This window comes from Diadema antillarum, unplaced genomic scaffold (genome assembly GCF_040938485.1).
Source record: "Diadema antillarum isolate AM-2024a unplaced genomic scaffold, OU_Dant_1.0 scf00000003, whole genome shotgun sequence".
NCBI lineage: Eukaryota > Metazoa > Echinodermata > Echinoidea > Diadematoida > Diadematidae > Diadema > Diadema antillarum.
In genome coordinates, this window is record NW_027270892.1 from 544,428 (window position 1) to 559,385 (window position 14,958).

General features: G+C 41.3%; 1 protein-coding gene across 1 annotated transcript in view; it reads left to right on the forward strand.

Moving 5' to 3' along the window:
- The window catches only part of LOC139733670 (uncharacterized), a 42,153-nt gene that overhangs the window by 8,175 nt on the left and 19,020 nt on the right, over positions 1-14,958 (forward strand). Inside the window, exons 6-13 of the mRNA XM_071644518.1 lie at positions 589-5,640; positions 5,689-5,951; positions 6,003-6,756; positions 7,637-7,708; positions 8,362-8,440; positions 9,558-9,738; positions 12,408-12,524; positions 14,285-14,472. Coding sequence (XP_071500619.1) covers positions 589-5,640; positions 5,689-5,951; positions 6,003-6,756; positions 7,637-7,708; positions 8,362-8,440; positions 9,558-9,738; positions 12,408-12,524; positions 14,285-14,472 — 6,706 coding nt within the window. The remainder of the gene's footprint in view (positions 1-588; positions 5,641-5,688; positions 5,952-6,002; positions 6,757-7,636; positions 7,709-8,361; positions 8,441-9,557; positions 9,739-12,407; positions 12,525-14,284; positions 14,473-14,958) is intronic.

The window sequence follows — 14,958 nt, forward strand, 5'->3', positions numbered from 1 at the left end:
GGTTTTACTTCCGCGGAATCAAGACCTTAAGCACAGGAACGTATGGCAAGCAAAAATATTCGCGTGCTTTTATTTTCGCGCTAGTTTCTGGTTGCGCGAAATGCGCGAAAATTTCAACACCGCAAAAATTTCCACTTTTACAGTATGTGAAATAAAGTTGTCTGCTTTATTCTTGTGCTGCTATTATCCAGATGACTGCAGCATAAGAATAGTGCAAACTTCTTTGAGTATACTGTATACACCATATATTTTGTGAGTATAGTATTTCACAAGCAATTTGATGACTGGTTGAATTCGTGATCAAGAACATCATTGACGGAATGAGAAAGAAGAATTATCTTTAAGATATTTTCAAGAGGAGAGTTAGCAATTTCCCATTTCGAAAAATATGTAGAATGCATATATATGTTATGGGAGACAATGTTTTTGGTACCTGCAGTTTCACAAATATGTCAAACTAATGTCAGTTGTATGACATCTTTAATTTTCAGCAGTCCTCTTGTACTCTCTGTCAAAAGTCAAAAGAGGAAAAGTCATAACACCTTGTCACTTAAAGCCAATATCATTTTCCCCATGCTCTTATTTCAGCTTTCACTACATTCTCAACTTTCTGCAAGACTTCTGGAAAAAATGCATCCTCTCAGCCAATGACCACTCCTTGCCATCGGACTAAGTCTCAGAGTACCACTCCTACATCCAGTCGGCCTAGTGTGCTAAGTGCCCCACCACACTGCAGGATGCTCTCAAGAGGCAGGCAGATCTACCACAGTTTGCCCTCTCCAAAGAGACTCAGACTGGATGAAGAGGGGAAGTCAGCAGAGGTGAAGCACAACTCCCATCCCATTGATGAATCCAAGTCAATAGAGCTGGAAGAAGAACAAGGAGATGTCTCTGTATGCATGGATCTGGTAGAACCAGTGTCAGTGGAGGTTGGGTCTGCCCATCCCAAGGTAGGGGCAGAGGAGGTCGACCTTCCTTGCAGAGCAGGTCCTACAGTATGTGATGTACAATCCAATAAACTGGATAATTCCCCAAATACCATTAGAAAACCTCCTCTTGCATCTCCAGAAGCACATACAAAGGCTCCAGAAACTTTAACAGAAGTTAAAAGATTACCAACACCAGAGGATTATCTGCTTATGGGCCCAGGGGGAGATGCTTGTTGCGGATTTCAAAGTGCAAGTGGAAAATCTATAGTGATATCAGATGCTGCTATGTCCAGGGCACAGCAGCTAATTGGTGAGTTAGCACAGGAAGAGAATGTCATGCCACTTGAAACTGTGCCCAAAGATGTTGGGTTTTCCTCAGCCAGTGGTAAAACCATCAGTGTTTCAGCAGCTGCATTAGCCAAAGCAGAGAAATTCATGAGTGAGATTAGTGAATTGGAAAGACCACCTCCTTTGATATCTCAGGCACCATCTGGGACAAGACTGAAAGATGGCAGGACAGGTGATGCAGGTGGTATTCAAGCAAAAGAGGATTTCTGTCTGGAAGGATGGCGTGGAAGAGACAAAGAGGGCACAGTGAAAGAGAGGAAGGACTACAACAAGCGACCAAAAGGATTTCGCCCCTTCAAACCACCAATGACATCACTCCCAGTTGGATCAGAGGCCAAAGCTTGCTCTAGTAATTCAAAAGAAGCTGCAGAGGGCCGTAAGCAGGATAGAGAGACCATGTCGCATGTTGCTAAGACAAGTACAAACATCTCACATGAATATTTCATGCAGGAGAAGCAAATCTTCAGAAATAGCAACAACCTACTTCCTGATGAGCAGGGTAGGGTTCATGAAGGTGACTGTAAGCAAGGTGCTGGTGAGAACCAAGACATATCCATGGATGATTGCCTGTCATCAACTCAGACTGAACAAGAAATCAAGGCAGCGGAGGAAATGGAGCTTGTTTATAACTTCATGCAGGAAGAGGATGCTGGATTTTCTCAGCTGGATGTTTCATCCATACTGCTGGCCACTCACAGCAGAGAGCATCAACTTGGCCACTACTCTCCGGTGAGGAAACAAGGTGATACTCTTTCTAGCAGTTTATTCAGGAAACAAGGAAATATTCAAGACAGCCAGCATGCCGAGATGCTCAGAAAATCAATTGCTTGTGAAGGTTCAGGCAAAGACATTGTAGCACAGAGTAATTCTGTGAGCAGTGCTGAGAAGGAAGGCAACTTGGATGGGACTGCCATGCAGTCATCAGAAGTGTCAGGCATTCATGCAATGTCCAAGCAGCATTTGCTTCTGGATAAAAAGTCCAAGGATGCCTCTCAGGAGGAGGACAATGAGAATCAATGGAAAACAAGCAGTGCTAAAGTAGAATCTCCAGGCCAAAACATGTTTGGTAGACCTATGGCAGATATATCCCTTGGTACCATAAGAGAACTGCCTGATGAGAGTTTCACATCAGTGGAACCAGGAGATATCCACATTCATGGTTATCAACACACAAATGGTAGACCAGCTGAAGGAACTTCTTCCGCGCTTGCAGATTGCAGCACTCAAATTATGCCAGAGGGACAGGAACACTCCAACACCCCTGTACAGCAGAGCAAGATCCTTGCTGCAGCGATAGAAAAAGAAGAATCATTGAGTTATCACATGAACAATGACAACATTTTAATCCTACCTCATCAAAGACAGGAAATGGAGTATACATCGGCAAAAATACCAGTTGGATTTCAGACAGAAGATGGAATCTGTGTAGAAAATTCTCAGGCAGCTGTAGAAACAGGGAAGCAGTTAAACAATGGGAATGAAATTCAAATTTTGCCTCCCCAAAAACTGTTAAAATCAGTGCCAATTCAGGCAGCTGCCAAAGATTGTGTATCATCACCTTGCAATACCAGAGGACAAGGCTGTGCAGAAGAAAGAGGTGACAGAAGCGACATTGAAGCCACCAATGTACCAACCCATGGTCAATCTCAGGTGAACTCTCTCAGCATTTCAGATACTCCTCCCCCACACTGTGGATTTCAAACAGCTTCTGGAAGCAAAATTATCATATCTGATGCTGCACTTCAAGAAGCAAGAACTTTGCTTAGTGATGATAGAACATTTGATGGCAACTGTGATACAGAGTTTGCAGATGCATCATGCCAATCCTTGAGGAAAATACAAAGTGTCTCAGGATGTCAAGTGAAAGGAAAGAATGCCATTGGTGTCCCCACTTCCTCACCTCAGAGCAATGAGGGTAGTGAATCACTTCTGGCATTTTGGCAAGACGGAAATGATCCTTCCACACCCATACTGGCCGAACAAGGTGGCCATGATATTCATGATCTCCAAGACATTGATAGAACAGCACCACTAAAAACATGTTTGCTGTTGAAGGGCTCTACCAACTTCAGGGCTACTGATGGCAAAGTTGCACTATTGGACTGCACTAATGAGGGCTCATCTGGAATATCTAAGGAGTCAGATTCAATTGCAGAATTCAATGGTCTCCCTTTTCCTCAGTTTCAGACAGCTGGTGGTAAAAGAATACACATATCAGGCTCATCCATTCAGAAAGTGAAACACCTCTTTGAGGAGGAGGATGGAAAAGAAGGGATTCGAGTTCAACAGTCAACTGGCAATGTCTCTCAACAGCTTTCTGGAAATGTTGGCATTCAAACAGTGATGAGAAAAGGTGCTGAGGGTGCAAAAGTGTCTGTGCAGAAAGTCAAGCTTCCAGCTGATGAAGTGGAATCCATCTACAAATCTGTGAATCAAAACTGCCATAGTGAAGAAGCCAGCCATAATGATCTGTTGATTCCAAGCCATGTTTCTTGTCAAACAGCACAAGGGAATGATGTAGGTAATGCACCAGGCTGCAGCATCTCTAGCATTCAGGAAAATAGGTATGTTGATACCATATGTACCTCTAGCACTGACAAACCATTAGATTGTGTCATGATAGCTTCTAACTGGATCCATGATGGTAGTGAAGAAACAGGAGATGGGTGTTCCAGTCATGCTAGTTCTCAGACAAAGGGAGGAACTTCCAAATCCACGCTTGTGACACCAGAACAATCAATTGGTAACATGAAGACTACTTCAAATGAGATAGATTCTGTGGCTGACAATACATCTGCAGTAAAACCTGCATCAGGAATTATTGGCTTTCAAACTGCTTCCGGAAGAGCCATCAAAATCTCAGAGGCATCATTGCAGAAGGCAAGATCCCTCATAAATGATGGTGATGATGCAGAATCCATTGAGCAAAATATTGATTTCCAGACAGCTGGAGGGAGCAAAATCACAATTTCAGAGGATGCCCTTCAGAAGGCCAGGAAGTTGATCTCTGTAGACAATGAATTGGATTATCTGTCAAGTGGATCACCCACCAAAAATGGTCCAGTGATTTCAGATGCAAAGCTTGATGGTGTCCCAAGAGACACTGTGGGATTTCACACTAGTGCTGAAGCCAGAAACTTACTGTCTGATGATCGTGACAAGATGGGTGATTCGTCAGTCACTCCTGATGCTCCATCTGATGCTGAACCATCTGGATCTAGTAGCAACAATATTCAACCACCAAGCAATGTAGAAGCAGTCAGTCTTGCAGGAAAAACAGTAGGTTTTCAGACTGGTAGGGGCCAGATGATTCAAGCGTCTGCCTCATCATTACAAGAGGCAAAACAACTGCTCTCTGAATGCGACGATGGAGAGGATCCATCACGAGTTGGGAACATGCATCACGCACCTCATGAGGAGTCAACAGGGGTTCGTGGAGAGACAGTAGGTTCTCAGACGGGTAGGGGAAGGAAGATTCAAGTGTCCTCATCATCTTTGCAGAAGGCCAATGTGATGCTCTCTGATGAACATGACAAAGATTATCCATCGCAACTTCAAAACATCCAACAATCTGCTGAAGTGGATTCAACAACGGTTCTAGGAGAAACTGTAGGTTTCCAGACAGGGAGGGGTAAAAGGATTCATGTGTCATCATCGTCTTTGCAAATGGCCAAGCAAATGCTGTGTGTAGAACGTGACGAAGATTATCCATTAAAAGATGGGAATAGCGAACAATCTGATTGTGCAGATTCAAGCAGAGTACCTGGGGAAACAATAGGTTTTCAGACTGGAAGAGGCAAGAAGATTCAAATATGTCCATCATCTTTGCAAAAGGCCAGACAACTGCTGTCTGAAGAGCTTGGGAATGATCCATTGCAAGGTACAAATATCCAACAAACTAATCTCATCAAATCAAATGACAGTTCAGGAACAGCTGGTTTTCAAACAGGAAGAGGCAAACACATTCAGGTGTCTGCGTCATCACTACAAAAAGCAAGGCAGATGCTCTCTGAAGAATGCGACAAAGATTATCAGGATGTCAAGCAGTCTGATCAAATTGAGTCAGTAAATGTTTCCGAAGGGACAGTGGGTTTTCAAACTGCAAGGGGTAGGGAGATCCATGTGTCTGCTGCAGCTCTGCAGAAGGCCAAGCAGATACTCTCTGAAGAATGTGGTACAGATCACCCTCCAGAAGTCAAAACTATCCAACAATCTGCACAAATTAATTCAATGAGTGCTTACAGGGAAACTGTAGGTTTTCAGACTGGTAGAGGCAAAAAGGTTGAAGTGTCTGCATCATCTTTACAGAAGGCAAGAAAGTTGCTGTCGGAAAATGATGACAATAACGATGAACAGTCACATGGTAGAGGTACACCAGAAAACACCCATATGAAATCACGTGGTAGATCAGGAGAGATTGTTGGATTTCAAACGGGAGGAGGCAAAAGGATTCAAGTGTCTGCATCATCTTTGCAAAAGGCCAAGGAAATACTCTCTGATGAGTGGGACAGAGACTATCCCTCAACTCATGAGAACACACAACAAACCACCCATATGAAATCACAGAGCAGACCAGGGGAGATAGCTGGTTTTCAAACAGGAGGAGGCAAACAGATCCAGGTATCTGCATCATCTCTACAAAAGGCCAGGCAGATACTCTGTGATGAACATGATGTGAATTATCCATTGACAGTCAAGGATACCCAACCAACTACAGACCTGAAGTCAAGAGATTGTCACGGGGTAACAGTGGGATTTCAGACTGGTGGGGGCAAGAAGATTGAAGTATCTGCATCTGCCTTACTGAAGGTGAAACAGATGTTTTCTGATGAAAGTGAAGGAAGGGAGCATCCATCAATTGTAGCAGACTCCTCTGGTGTGGTTGCAGTCAAGCCGGTTGATGTTCAAGCAGCATTAAAGCTGCCTACCAGAGCTGAGAGAAAACAAGAAGACCTAAAGGGCATGATGAATCCAACAAGAGTGAAACAAGCAGGTGATTTATCTGTGGATCCGGCAATATGCATTCCCACAATGCCAGTAGAAGAAACTTTAGGTTGCTCATCTGCAGGTCCCAGAGATGTGGGAGGTTTTCAAACTGGAAGAGGGAAGAAGGTCCATATCTCTGATGAGGCCTTGCTTCTCGCCAAGCAAAAGTTTTTGAGTGAAGCTTCCAAAATAGGAGAAGATGAAGGAAATCGTAGAAGTAATTCCGAACATGAGACCAAGCAGCGTGAATCCAAGAAGACATCCAGCAAATGTGCAGTAGACAGAGACAAAGCAGGAAGTGAACAATCAGACAGACACAGAGAAGGCACAGCATCGGATGAGAAAGAGTTTCCTGATCGTGTGTCCAGAGGAACAGGTCAAAGTGGGCCAGCAGAGCAAGACGCACCAAATGTCTTCTCAAGGTCGTCTGAGTTGGAGAGGAGGCAGAACAATCAGCAACGCAAGTTAGCAACAGGCCAGAAGCCCTACAAACGTGAGTATAATGAGACAAATGCACTTAGTACTTGCAACTGACTTCATTTCTTGGTCAGAGTAGATTGAAAATACTTGTCCAACGCATCGAGTACTGATATTTTTCCAGTGCTAGTGTGATGTTTTTTACTGCTAGAGGATAAAAGAGGAATGATATTTGGGTCATCAAGTTCAAAGGAAATAATGTTTAGTTGTGTAAGCAAAGACATGTTCTCTCTTTAAAAAAAAAAGAATAAATTCAAACTCACAACATATGAATTGTATAGCTTCATAGAGGTATTATTTCACAAAGTGCTTGAATAGCAGTAAAAAGGGGTTTTGTATACTGCACATATCTGATTTGTGCTGACTTAATTTGAACGCATGATGGTAAAATTGTTTCCCCGAGTCTTAACATTATATCTTTTAACCACAATAGCTTGAGAATAATGTTGGCAAGTTGATTGCCAGTTTAAAGCGGGAATACAAACACAATGCAAAGATGACATTAACTTGGGGCTGAAGGGTCAAAATCACAAATTGATGTAGAATTATAAAGTTCTGCTTGTAAAAGTTGTCTTGTGGCACAGTGTAATTGAGTGAAATGTTTTGCATTGTCCAATGACTGTGTACTCAATGAAATGCAAAATGGGGAATGTCCTTGTTCGTTAAACAACAATCACCAGATTAGCAGTTACTAGCAGAAAACTCCCCTCAGTGTGTGTGTGTGTATACATTGTGTGCAGTATTTGCCACCTTACGTGCTCTGTTAATTTTTTTTAATATCTGTACTGTAACCCGTTGAAGACTTTTCCCAAGTATACCTGGGCAAGTGGATAGTGCAAAAAATCAGTCCGTCTTCAACTGGTTAATGAATGTGAATATTCCACGTAATCCGACAGCACCAAGAAGACTGAACAAGAGACAACCCGTGGCAGACAGACACATCTCACCTAGACACAGCAACCCGTCAGGTACAATTGTAGTGTGAACATCTCTCTCTATTTTCCAGTGCCCTTTTTATGCCCTTTCCCCTGTTCACAACTAAGCTGTCATTGCTCGGCTAGCTTATTGTGAGGTTTAGAAGTCAATTCAGTACTTTGCCTGTGTGAGCATATGTCATGTAATGCATTGTTTTAGAGTTTTGTCAATGTGACAATCCTTGATCACTTCCTGAGAGTGAAAGAGAAGAGAGAGTGCAAAATTTTGCTTAAAAAGTGCTTCATTGTGCTAATTGCTTCATACTCATGAAACCGCCATAATATTTAGTGAGTGTTTGGTGTATATCTTTAATGTCATTTTTTAATCACTCATGTAAGGTGTGCATGGATTGTAGACCAGAGGTATTGAAAAAAATCAAAGGTATTGTGCTAGTGATCATAAACATATTCATATGGAAACAAATGCACAATGACTTTAATCTCTTTCGCAAAGCTTTTACTTGATTTAGTTTAGTTGCAAGATTTAATCAGTTTTCATGTATATGTTTGCTATTTGCTCCCGTTTTGTATGTGCATTTGTATCCTTCAAAATATAAGTGTCAGTCGTGTATCTCTGTGCTGAATTTTCTATCAATCTGTTTGTCCATTTCCCTTTCATTTGTGGCTCCTGGCATTCCTAAATGAAGCCGTCCTGAGTGATCGGACCAACCAGCTGAGGTCCTTGCACACTAGTCCACCAGCCAGGCCTGAAGGCACGACTACAGGGTGAGGATTGTAGCAAGACCTGTAACAATAAGACTAGGGTGCTAGCGTGACCAGTACAACCTACAAACCATGACTTTAATTATAGTATGTCCCAAAAAAAAATTACCATCGGATTTCTGCATTGGCAACTTTCAATTTGATTAGACTGTCTGACTGCTATTTCAGGGTCTAAAATTATAACATCTTACCTGTATTTTACAGAAAACCCCATTCAATTTGGTTGAGTGGTCAAAGAGAAATGTGGATCATTGTAAAGTAAGGCCTATTATGAGTCATTTTTTTCCAAGTTTAGCACTTGGATGCTCTTGAAACTGCATATTAATGTGTGAACACAATGGACAGAACTTGGAAGGAAGGGATTCCTGACATGCTCTACAAAGATCCTCATTTCTCTTTGACCACTGAAGCAAATCGGATGGGGTTTTCTGTAAAAAAAAATATGGGCAAAAAAATTATAGTTTCATACCCTGAAATTGTATTTGGATTGATTCATTATTTTTAAAGTTATCGTTGCGGAGGTTCCGGTTGTGATATTTTGAGGGAACATACAGTACATTAACTCGCTAAGTCCCATTCCAATGAACATTCCCACCAGGGAGTGATATCTCACACTGCAAAAGGTCAAGTTGTGTCATATATAATGCTATTTTGAGGATACTTAATTTGTTTTCATTGACATTGCTCAGTACAGAATTTTTGCTTTTGCCTTGAACTATATGGAAATACAGAAATTTGTCCGTGTACGCTGTCTTGCAACTTGGCAACTACTGGTGCTACAACTAGTTTAATCGTGAAGATATCCCTTTCTTTATATGTGTCTGCTTATTTGCTTCATTTGGTTTCAGTTCACATTTCTTGTAATTCTATTTTGTATAGGTGTCATATCTACCAAAATGAAAATACTTTTGGTTGGTTATGTTACATACATTGTACACTGCTAAAGAGTAAACATAATATACATTGCAGGTGAAATTGCATGACAAACAAATACTGACAGAAACTTTGTCATACCCATGGGTCATTTTTAACATGTCCTATTTGTTACGCCGCTGTGGTCGCACTTGCAGAGTGTCTCTATTAAAGCATTCTTTCTCTCTCCCTCTTCCTCTCTTTTCAGGTTTGGCTCACGCAGCCTGTCAAATTGGGGACCTTTTGCAAAGCCCTTCAACGATGTGAAATCAGCTGACCAATCACAAGCTGACCATCAGCCTGGACACACCCCCTGTGATGAGCCTTCTCTGCCAGCAAGATGGCAGATGGCGAGGGAGTTGCAGAAACGGAGACTTCAAGCAAAGCAGGTACATGTACCTTGTGGCTTGCATTTAATTCACTTCCCTCCCATGAGCATGAATTATATGATACAGAGAATGATATTCAATGTCTGTTTCTTTGTTTGTTTGTCTGTCTGTTTGTCAAGCAATTATTCCACCTTCTTTCCTCTGGCTATTATTTTGGTTTTGTAATATAATGATTGTCTCAGTTGATGAATTGATGAGTTTCTGGGTTTGTGTTTATGCAGGATGCAGAGAGCTGCTGTTTTTATATTTGATTGATATGAGACCAAATTAAATCTTGATGACACCCTTCAGCAATTCATAGAAAGCAGAAAATGAGAAGGAACATAGTAGAGACAGCCAGTACGTATTATTGTGTCCTACTATTAGCTCCCAACAATCTGAGATTAAAGAAAAGAACAATTTTTTTTAAAGGCGTTTATTTATTTTACAGTATGTATGTGTGTGTGTTTACCTAGAATTGTTGCAACTTGTATGACATCTTGTCTGCTCGGATGTGATGATGTTATAATCAAATTGATCAACCATATGGCAAGTGTTTGTCTCTGCATCAAAGAAAACATTGTGATACTGATTAGTTGTAATACCCAGACTGACAGTTTGTCCAGTTTAGACAGATTAAAATTTGCCCATCAAGGACAAAATCACGCTTTCTGCAATCTTCATGGTATGGTCAAACATTCTTTTTGTCCATTAAGGGGGTTAAAGTGAAAACATAGTTTTGGTAAGGGTTTGAGAATCTGTCTGGCACCATTTCATATTTGCTTGCAATATATCGAAAGAGTCTACCAAGAAACTTACCTGGCTGACGCGATTTGCCAGGATGATGAGTTGTTTTGGAGTATTTCGAAAAAAAAAAGAAGTCGGTATACCAACTTTTATTCCAGAAGGATCCAGACTAACACGGTCTCAGGGAAAACTCGGCCCTATTTCAGACAATTTACACGCAGTTCGTGATCGCCATGTTCTGTACATAGGTGCTTGATAGGCGCACATTAATTTTGCATGCGTGCCAAAGAGGTTCTTTGATGCGCGCGTTGTGTCAACTCGGACCATAATTGCATCTAGCCAGAACGCGAAGCACTACAGGCCTCTCCCATAGTACAACACTGTACAATCCAGAGGGACAACTCGGCCCCGCCGTCAAAGCAAGGCCGAGTTGTCCCCGAGTCCGAGTTTAGCCGGACCCCGATTGGGTAAGTTCTGAGACTGCGACTCCGGCGAACCTTTTTGGTTAATATTTCGCATTTTCGTTGTTACCCATCGAATATCTTGTTATTACAGTGTTATTCCACACATTTCTTAGGCATACGTGCACATTTAGGAGCGAAATTTGACAACTTTTGCAGGCGTACCAGAACTATGTTTTGGCTTTAAGCAGGCAGACTTTGTTTTGTAATCCTTTACCAGTCTGATTTTAAAAACAGGGACAAATTTCTCTTTCATGATTTTGATATCATAAAAGGAAGTGAGAACTATCAAAAGGCTTGGGTGTTGCTGTCACAATTATATCTTGTCATGGCTGACAGCAGACGAGCTACTTTCTGTGTAGAATGGAGAGCAGGCTGTTGTGCCTCTAGTCACATTTTGTTATCCATCACTTTGTGTGACTTGTGTGGTCTTAACCTGAATCAGATGTTGATTGCCTGATGTAATAAGATTACATGTATTTTTATAGAGCTTCTGAAAAATCTAATCTATAATTTTTCCAAATAACTTTCATGGAGCTACTACAGAGATAGTATGAAGACTAACAGTGAAAGGAAGGGAAAATAAGAAAGAGAGAAGGAAACAGAAATGGTAAAAACATTCGTGAGGGATTGTGACTACGAAAAGATAAATGCCAGCAGCGTGAAGACAAATTAATTCCCCATTTAGTCATCTCACTAATTAGTGAGAGCCATTCCTTTTTGCCTAAGGCATCAAACTGATTTGATTGTTTCCAGTGTGTGTTTAGTCATCCATTCAGAGTTCCTTCATATGCCAAGATAATTATGTTGTTTTTTTGAATTTTTCTATGTGTAACTCCAAAAGTATCAAAGAGATTATCAACCATAGTGAGACGATGTTGACGTTAACACAACAACAATAAACAAAACTGGCAAAAGAGAAGTACATGAGAACCGTGAGCAGTGATAGGGTTATTACATTTGCCCCCAAAACAGAGAGTTTTCATGAAGGTGCTGTGCGAGTGTCAACCCATTCAAAATGTGCAGATATGATTGTGGAAATATTTTTCGCGGGTTTTAGAATTTGTGCTAGCCAAAAGTAGCGAGAAATACTTGAATATTAATGTACCATAAAAATTTCTGCATTTACAACATTGAGTTTTTCATCTCTCTCTTGCTTTTGTTTTCCCGTAAACATGCCTGCACTGTGAAAAATGATTCATGTTGCATCGTCTCTTCCTTTGATCTGCTGTGACCTTACGAGGACTTCGTTCACACTGATCACAGCTCATTGTCTGCATAAATCTGCAAAAATGGTATAAAATCTGAATGTTTTAGTCTTGCATGTTTACGTAGCCATGAATGAGCTATATTGCTGATGCACATCTGCCAACTCTTCCCACATGATAAGAACACATCCAGTGTTTCAATAAGAGCAGGAGCAATTGTATTGCAGTGAGTCTTGCATGAAACCGAGCTCCGTTTAAAATGTTTCATCAACAGGGCGGAGTCACCAAGCCAGAGATCGGTAGCCTGTGGAGAGCGAGGAGGCAGAATGAGCGCATCACTCTCCGAGAGTTTGTGGAGGGCCAGCACCCAGCAGCTGTGTCTAGCTCTGAGGTACCCAAACGAATAGCCGCATCTATTTCCCTTCCCATGGCATTTTCCCTGATTCACTTACAAAAAAAAAAAGATAAAACAAAACTGACAAAGCAAAGAGTTCATCTTCATGATCTGTTTTCCAGATTAATATGATTAAGCATGCATAGTAGGGCACTTTTTAATATGAGGTTTTGCCTTCAAATACTGTATATTGACATTGTTTTTGGTATGAAGGCATTCACAGTCCTGCTAGTATCAATGTGAAGAACTGAAGGGAATGCTGTATGTGTGAGATATTTTGCAGCTTGTCTTGTCAAATTTAGTGAGTGGACTTCCAGAATTTACAACATTAAGATAGTGCCATTGTAACAGAAAGGGGCTGTCATTGTCTTCAAGGTGGAGAATCACTAACTTTTGTTGTGAAAAACAGAATTTAGACTTTAATATATTTCTCATTCTGGAAATTCTTGATCACCTATTCAACTACTTGTGAAATTGCCTTCCATGTCCAAATTTGCATAATATTATACTTGTAAAATATATGGCATGTACAGTGATTCCACTCTTATTTCATTTTTGAAGCTATTTCTGGGTTCTCAGCTGACATTTGATAATTTCCAGAATGAGCGCTGCAAATGTGTCACATTTCATCCTTGCTTTTCTGATAAGGCCTGAAGGTGTATTGATTACTCGTAATGAGACACTTGCACCCGCAGGCAGCACACATGTGTAGCTTTTATCCAGGATCTAATCAAGTAGTTTCTCAAGCTAAATTTATAGGTCGCTGGTCTCCACTGACAAAAGGCGACATGAAAGACAGGGGTCCATTGTTGTCAGTGAATGACAATTTCATCTTACTGCTCAATAGATGTGACCTGATGGCAATGAAAAACAACTTACTGTAAACATCAATATTTTTGTGTGATTAATTTTTCATGCTGAACGGTTCAAAAACGTATTCGGGGGTTCTTGAATTCGCGGTACCCAATTGTCAACCCATTCATAATACGCAGAGAAAATTGTGAAGATATTTTCATGGGTTTTAGAATTTGCGCTAGCCAAAAGTAGTGTAAAATATGCAAAAATTAAAGTACCACAAACATTTCTGCATTTACAGTATGATATTGACAGGATATTGGAAGCTTAAATTAATTTTTATTCCAACTGCTAAAGAAAGAACAATGCACCAATATAAAAATGTGTGAAAACAACAATGCAGGAAAGTATCGTTTTTATATGAATATAAAAAAAAAAAACGAATCAAACCCTGCCAGCCCTGGATCGTGGTGTAACTAGTGATTATGGTAGGTCTAGCATGCTGTGTGGGCCGTGAAATAGCGGTACCTGGGGCATAACAATGAGCTAGAACAATGCTTCCAAATGCAGAACACACTACTTGTTAATGGACAGAATATTACAGAATAAAAACATTTAGTACTAGTATTGTCACTTGCTGGTTATTTGTATTAATATAGTGAAAGGTGACGTAACAATTATGAGATCCTCGCAGCCGCGCAATTAGCAGCAACCGAAAATGTCAGACAAGTAGCAATTTGCAAAAATATCTGTAAGTGTTTATTTCAGCTCAACACAGTTATATTAAAATTTTGATTCGACTTCAAAGTTGCTGAGCCCTTCTCTACACACCCCCATCTGCAGTAAGTGCTTGTTCAAGCAACTTTTGAAGGACTGGGCTTCTCTTGTCTCCAGTCAGACCAACAATATCTTCTGGAATGCTGCTGCCACTTTTTTAATTTCTTTTTTACTCTTTTTTGCAGCTCTTTGGTCATGGGATCCTGCCCAGCACGCTCTCGGTCCGCGCGGATAGTGCCGAGGAGTTCCACTTTGCCGGGGAGGACCACTTCAGCCCGTCCTGCCTGGAGAGCGACGAGGGGGTTCCCCTGGCGGATGGCGGGAGGCTGGTTCTCAACCCCGAGGGCCTGGTTGGCAAGAGAGAGTTCTTCAGGTGGGCTGCATGATTGTATGCTTTGTACGATGGATGCGGAGCATGAGTTTCTGGTTTCCTACATACATATTGTTATGGATACATGTGCATTGTACTATCATTTCTGGGCACTTGATTGTTCCGCGGAGGAATATGTAAATAAAAGAGTTCGGGAAGATGACCGAGATCGACCAAACACCTTGTTTGAGAGTCTGGGTATTTTGGTGGTTATGATGGTTCGTTAGGCCAAATTAACCTCCCGTAACAAATTGGGGGCACGTCACGAGAGTTCGGCAGGGTTTCTGCGGACTTAGGTGATTTGGTCGGGTTTGATGTTATCCCAGGCATGCCAGGAGTGTTTTTTCGTTCTCGCTTGGCCGATGAATTTCGGTGAGTAGCGTGTGTAGCACTCTATGCTATGTCGTGGACATGGGCGATCGCGATACAGTTTACGTCGCGCAACTACGTATGTCGTTTGCATCGTGATTGTTACAGTGTACTGTATGT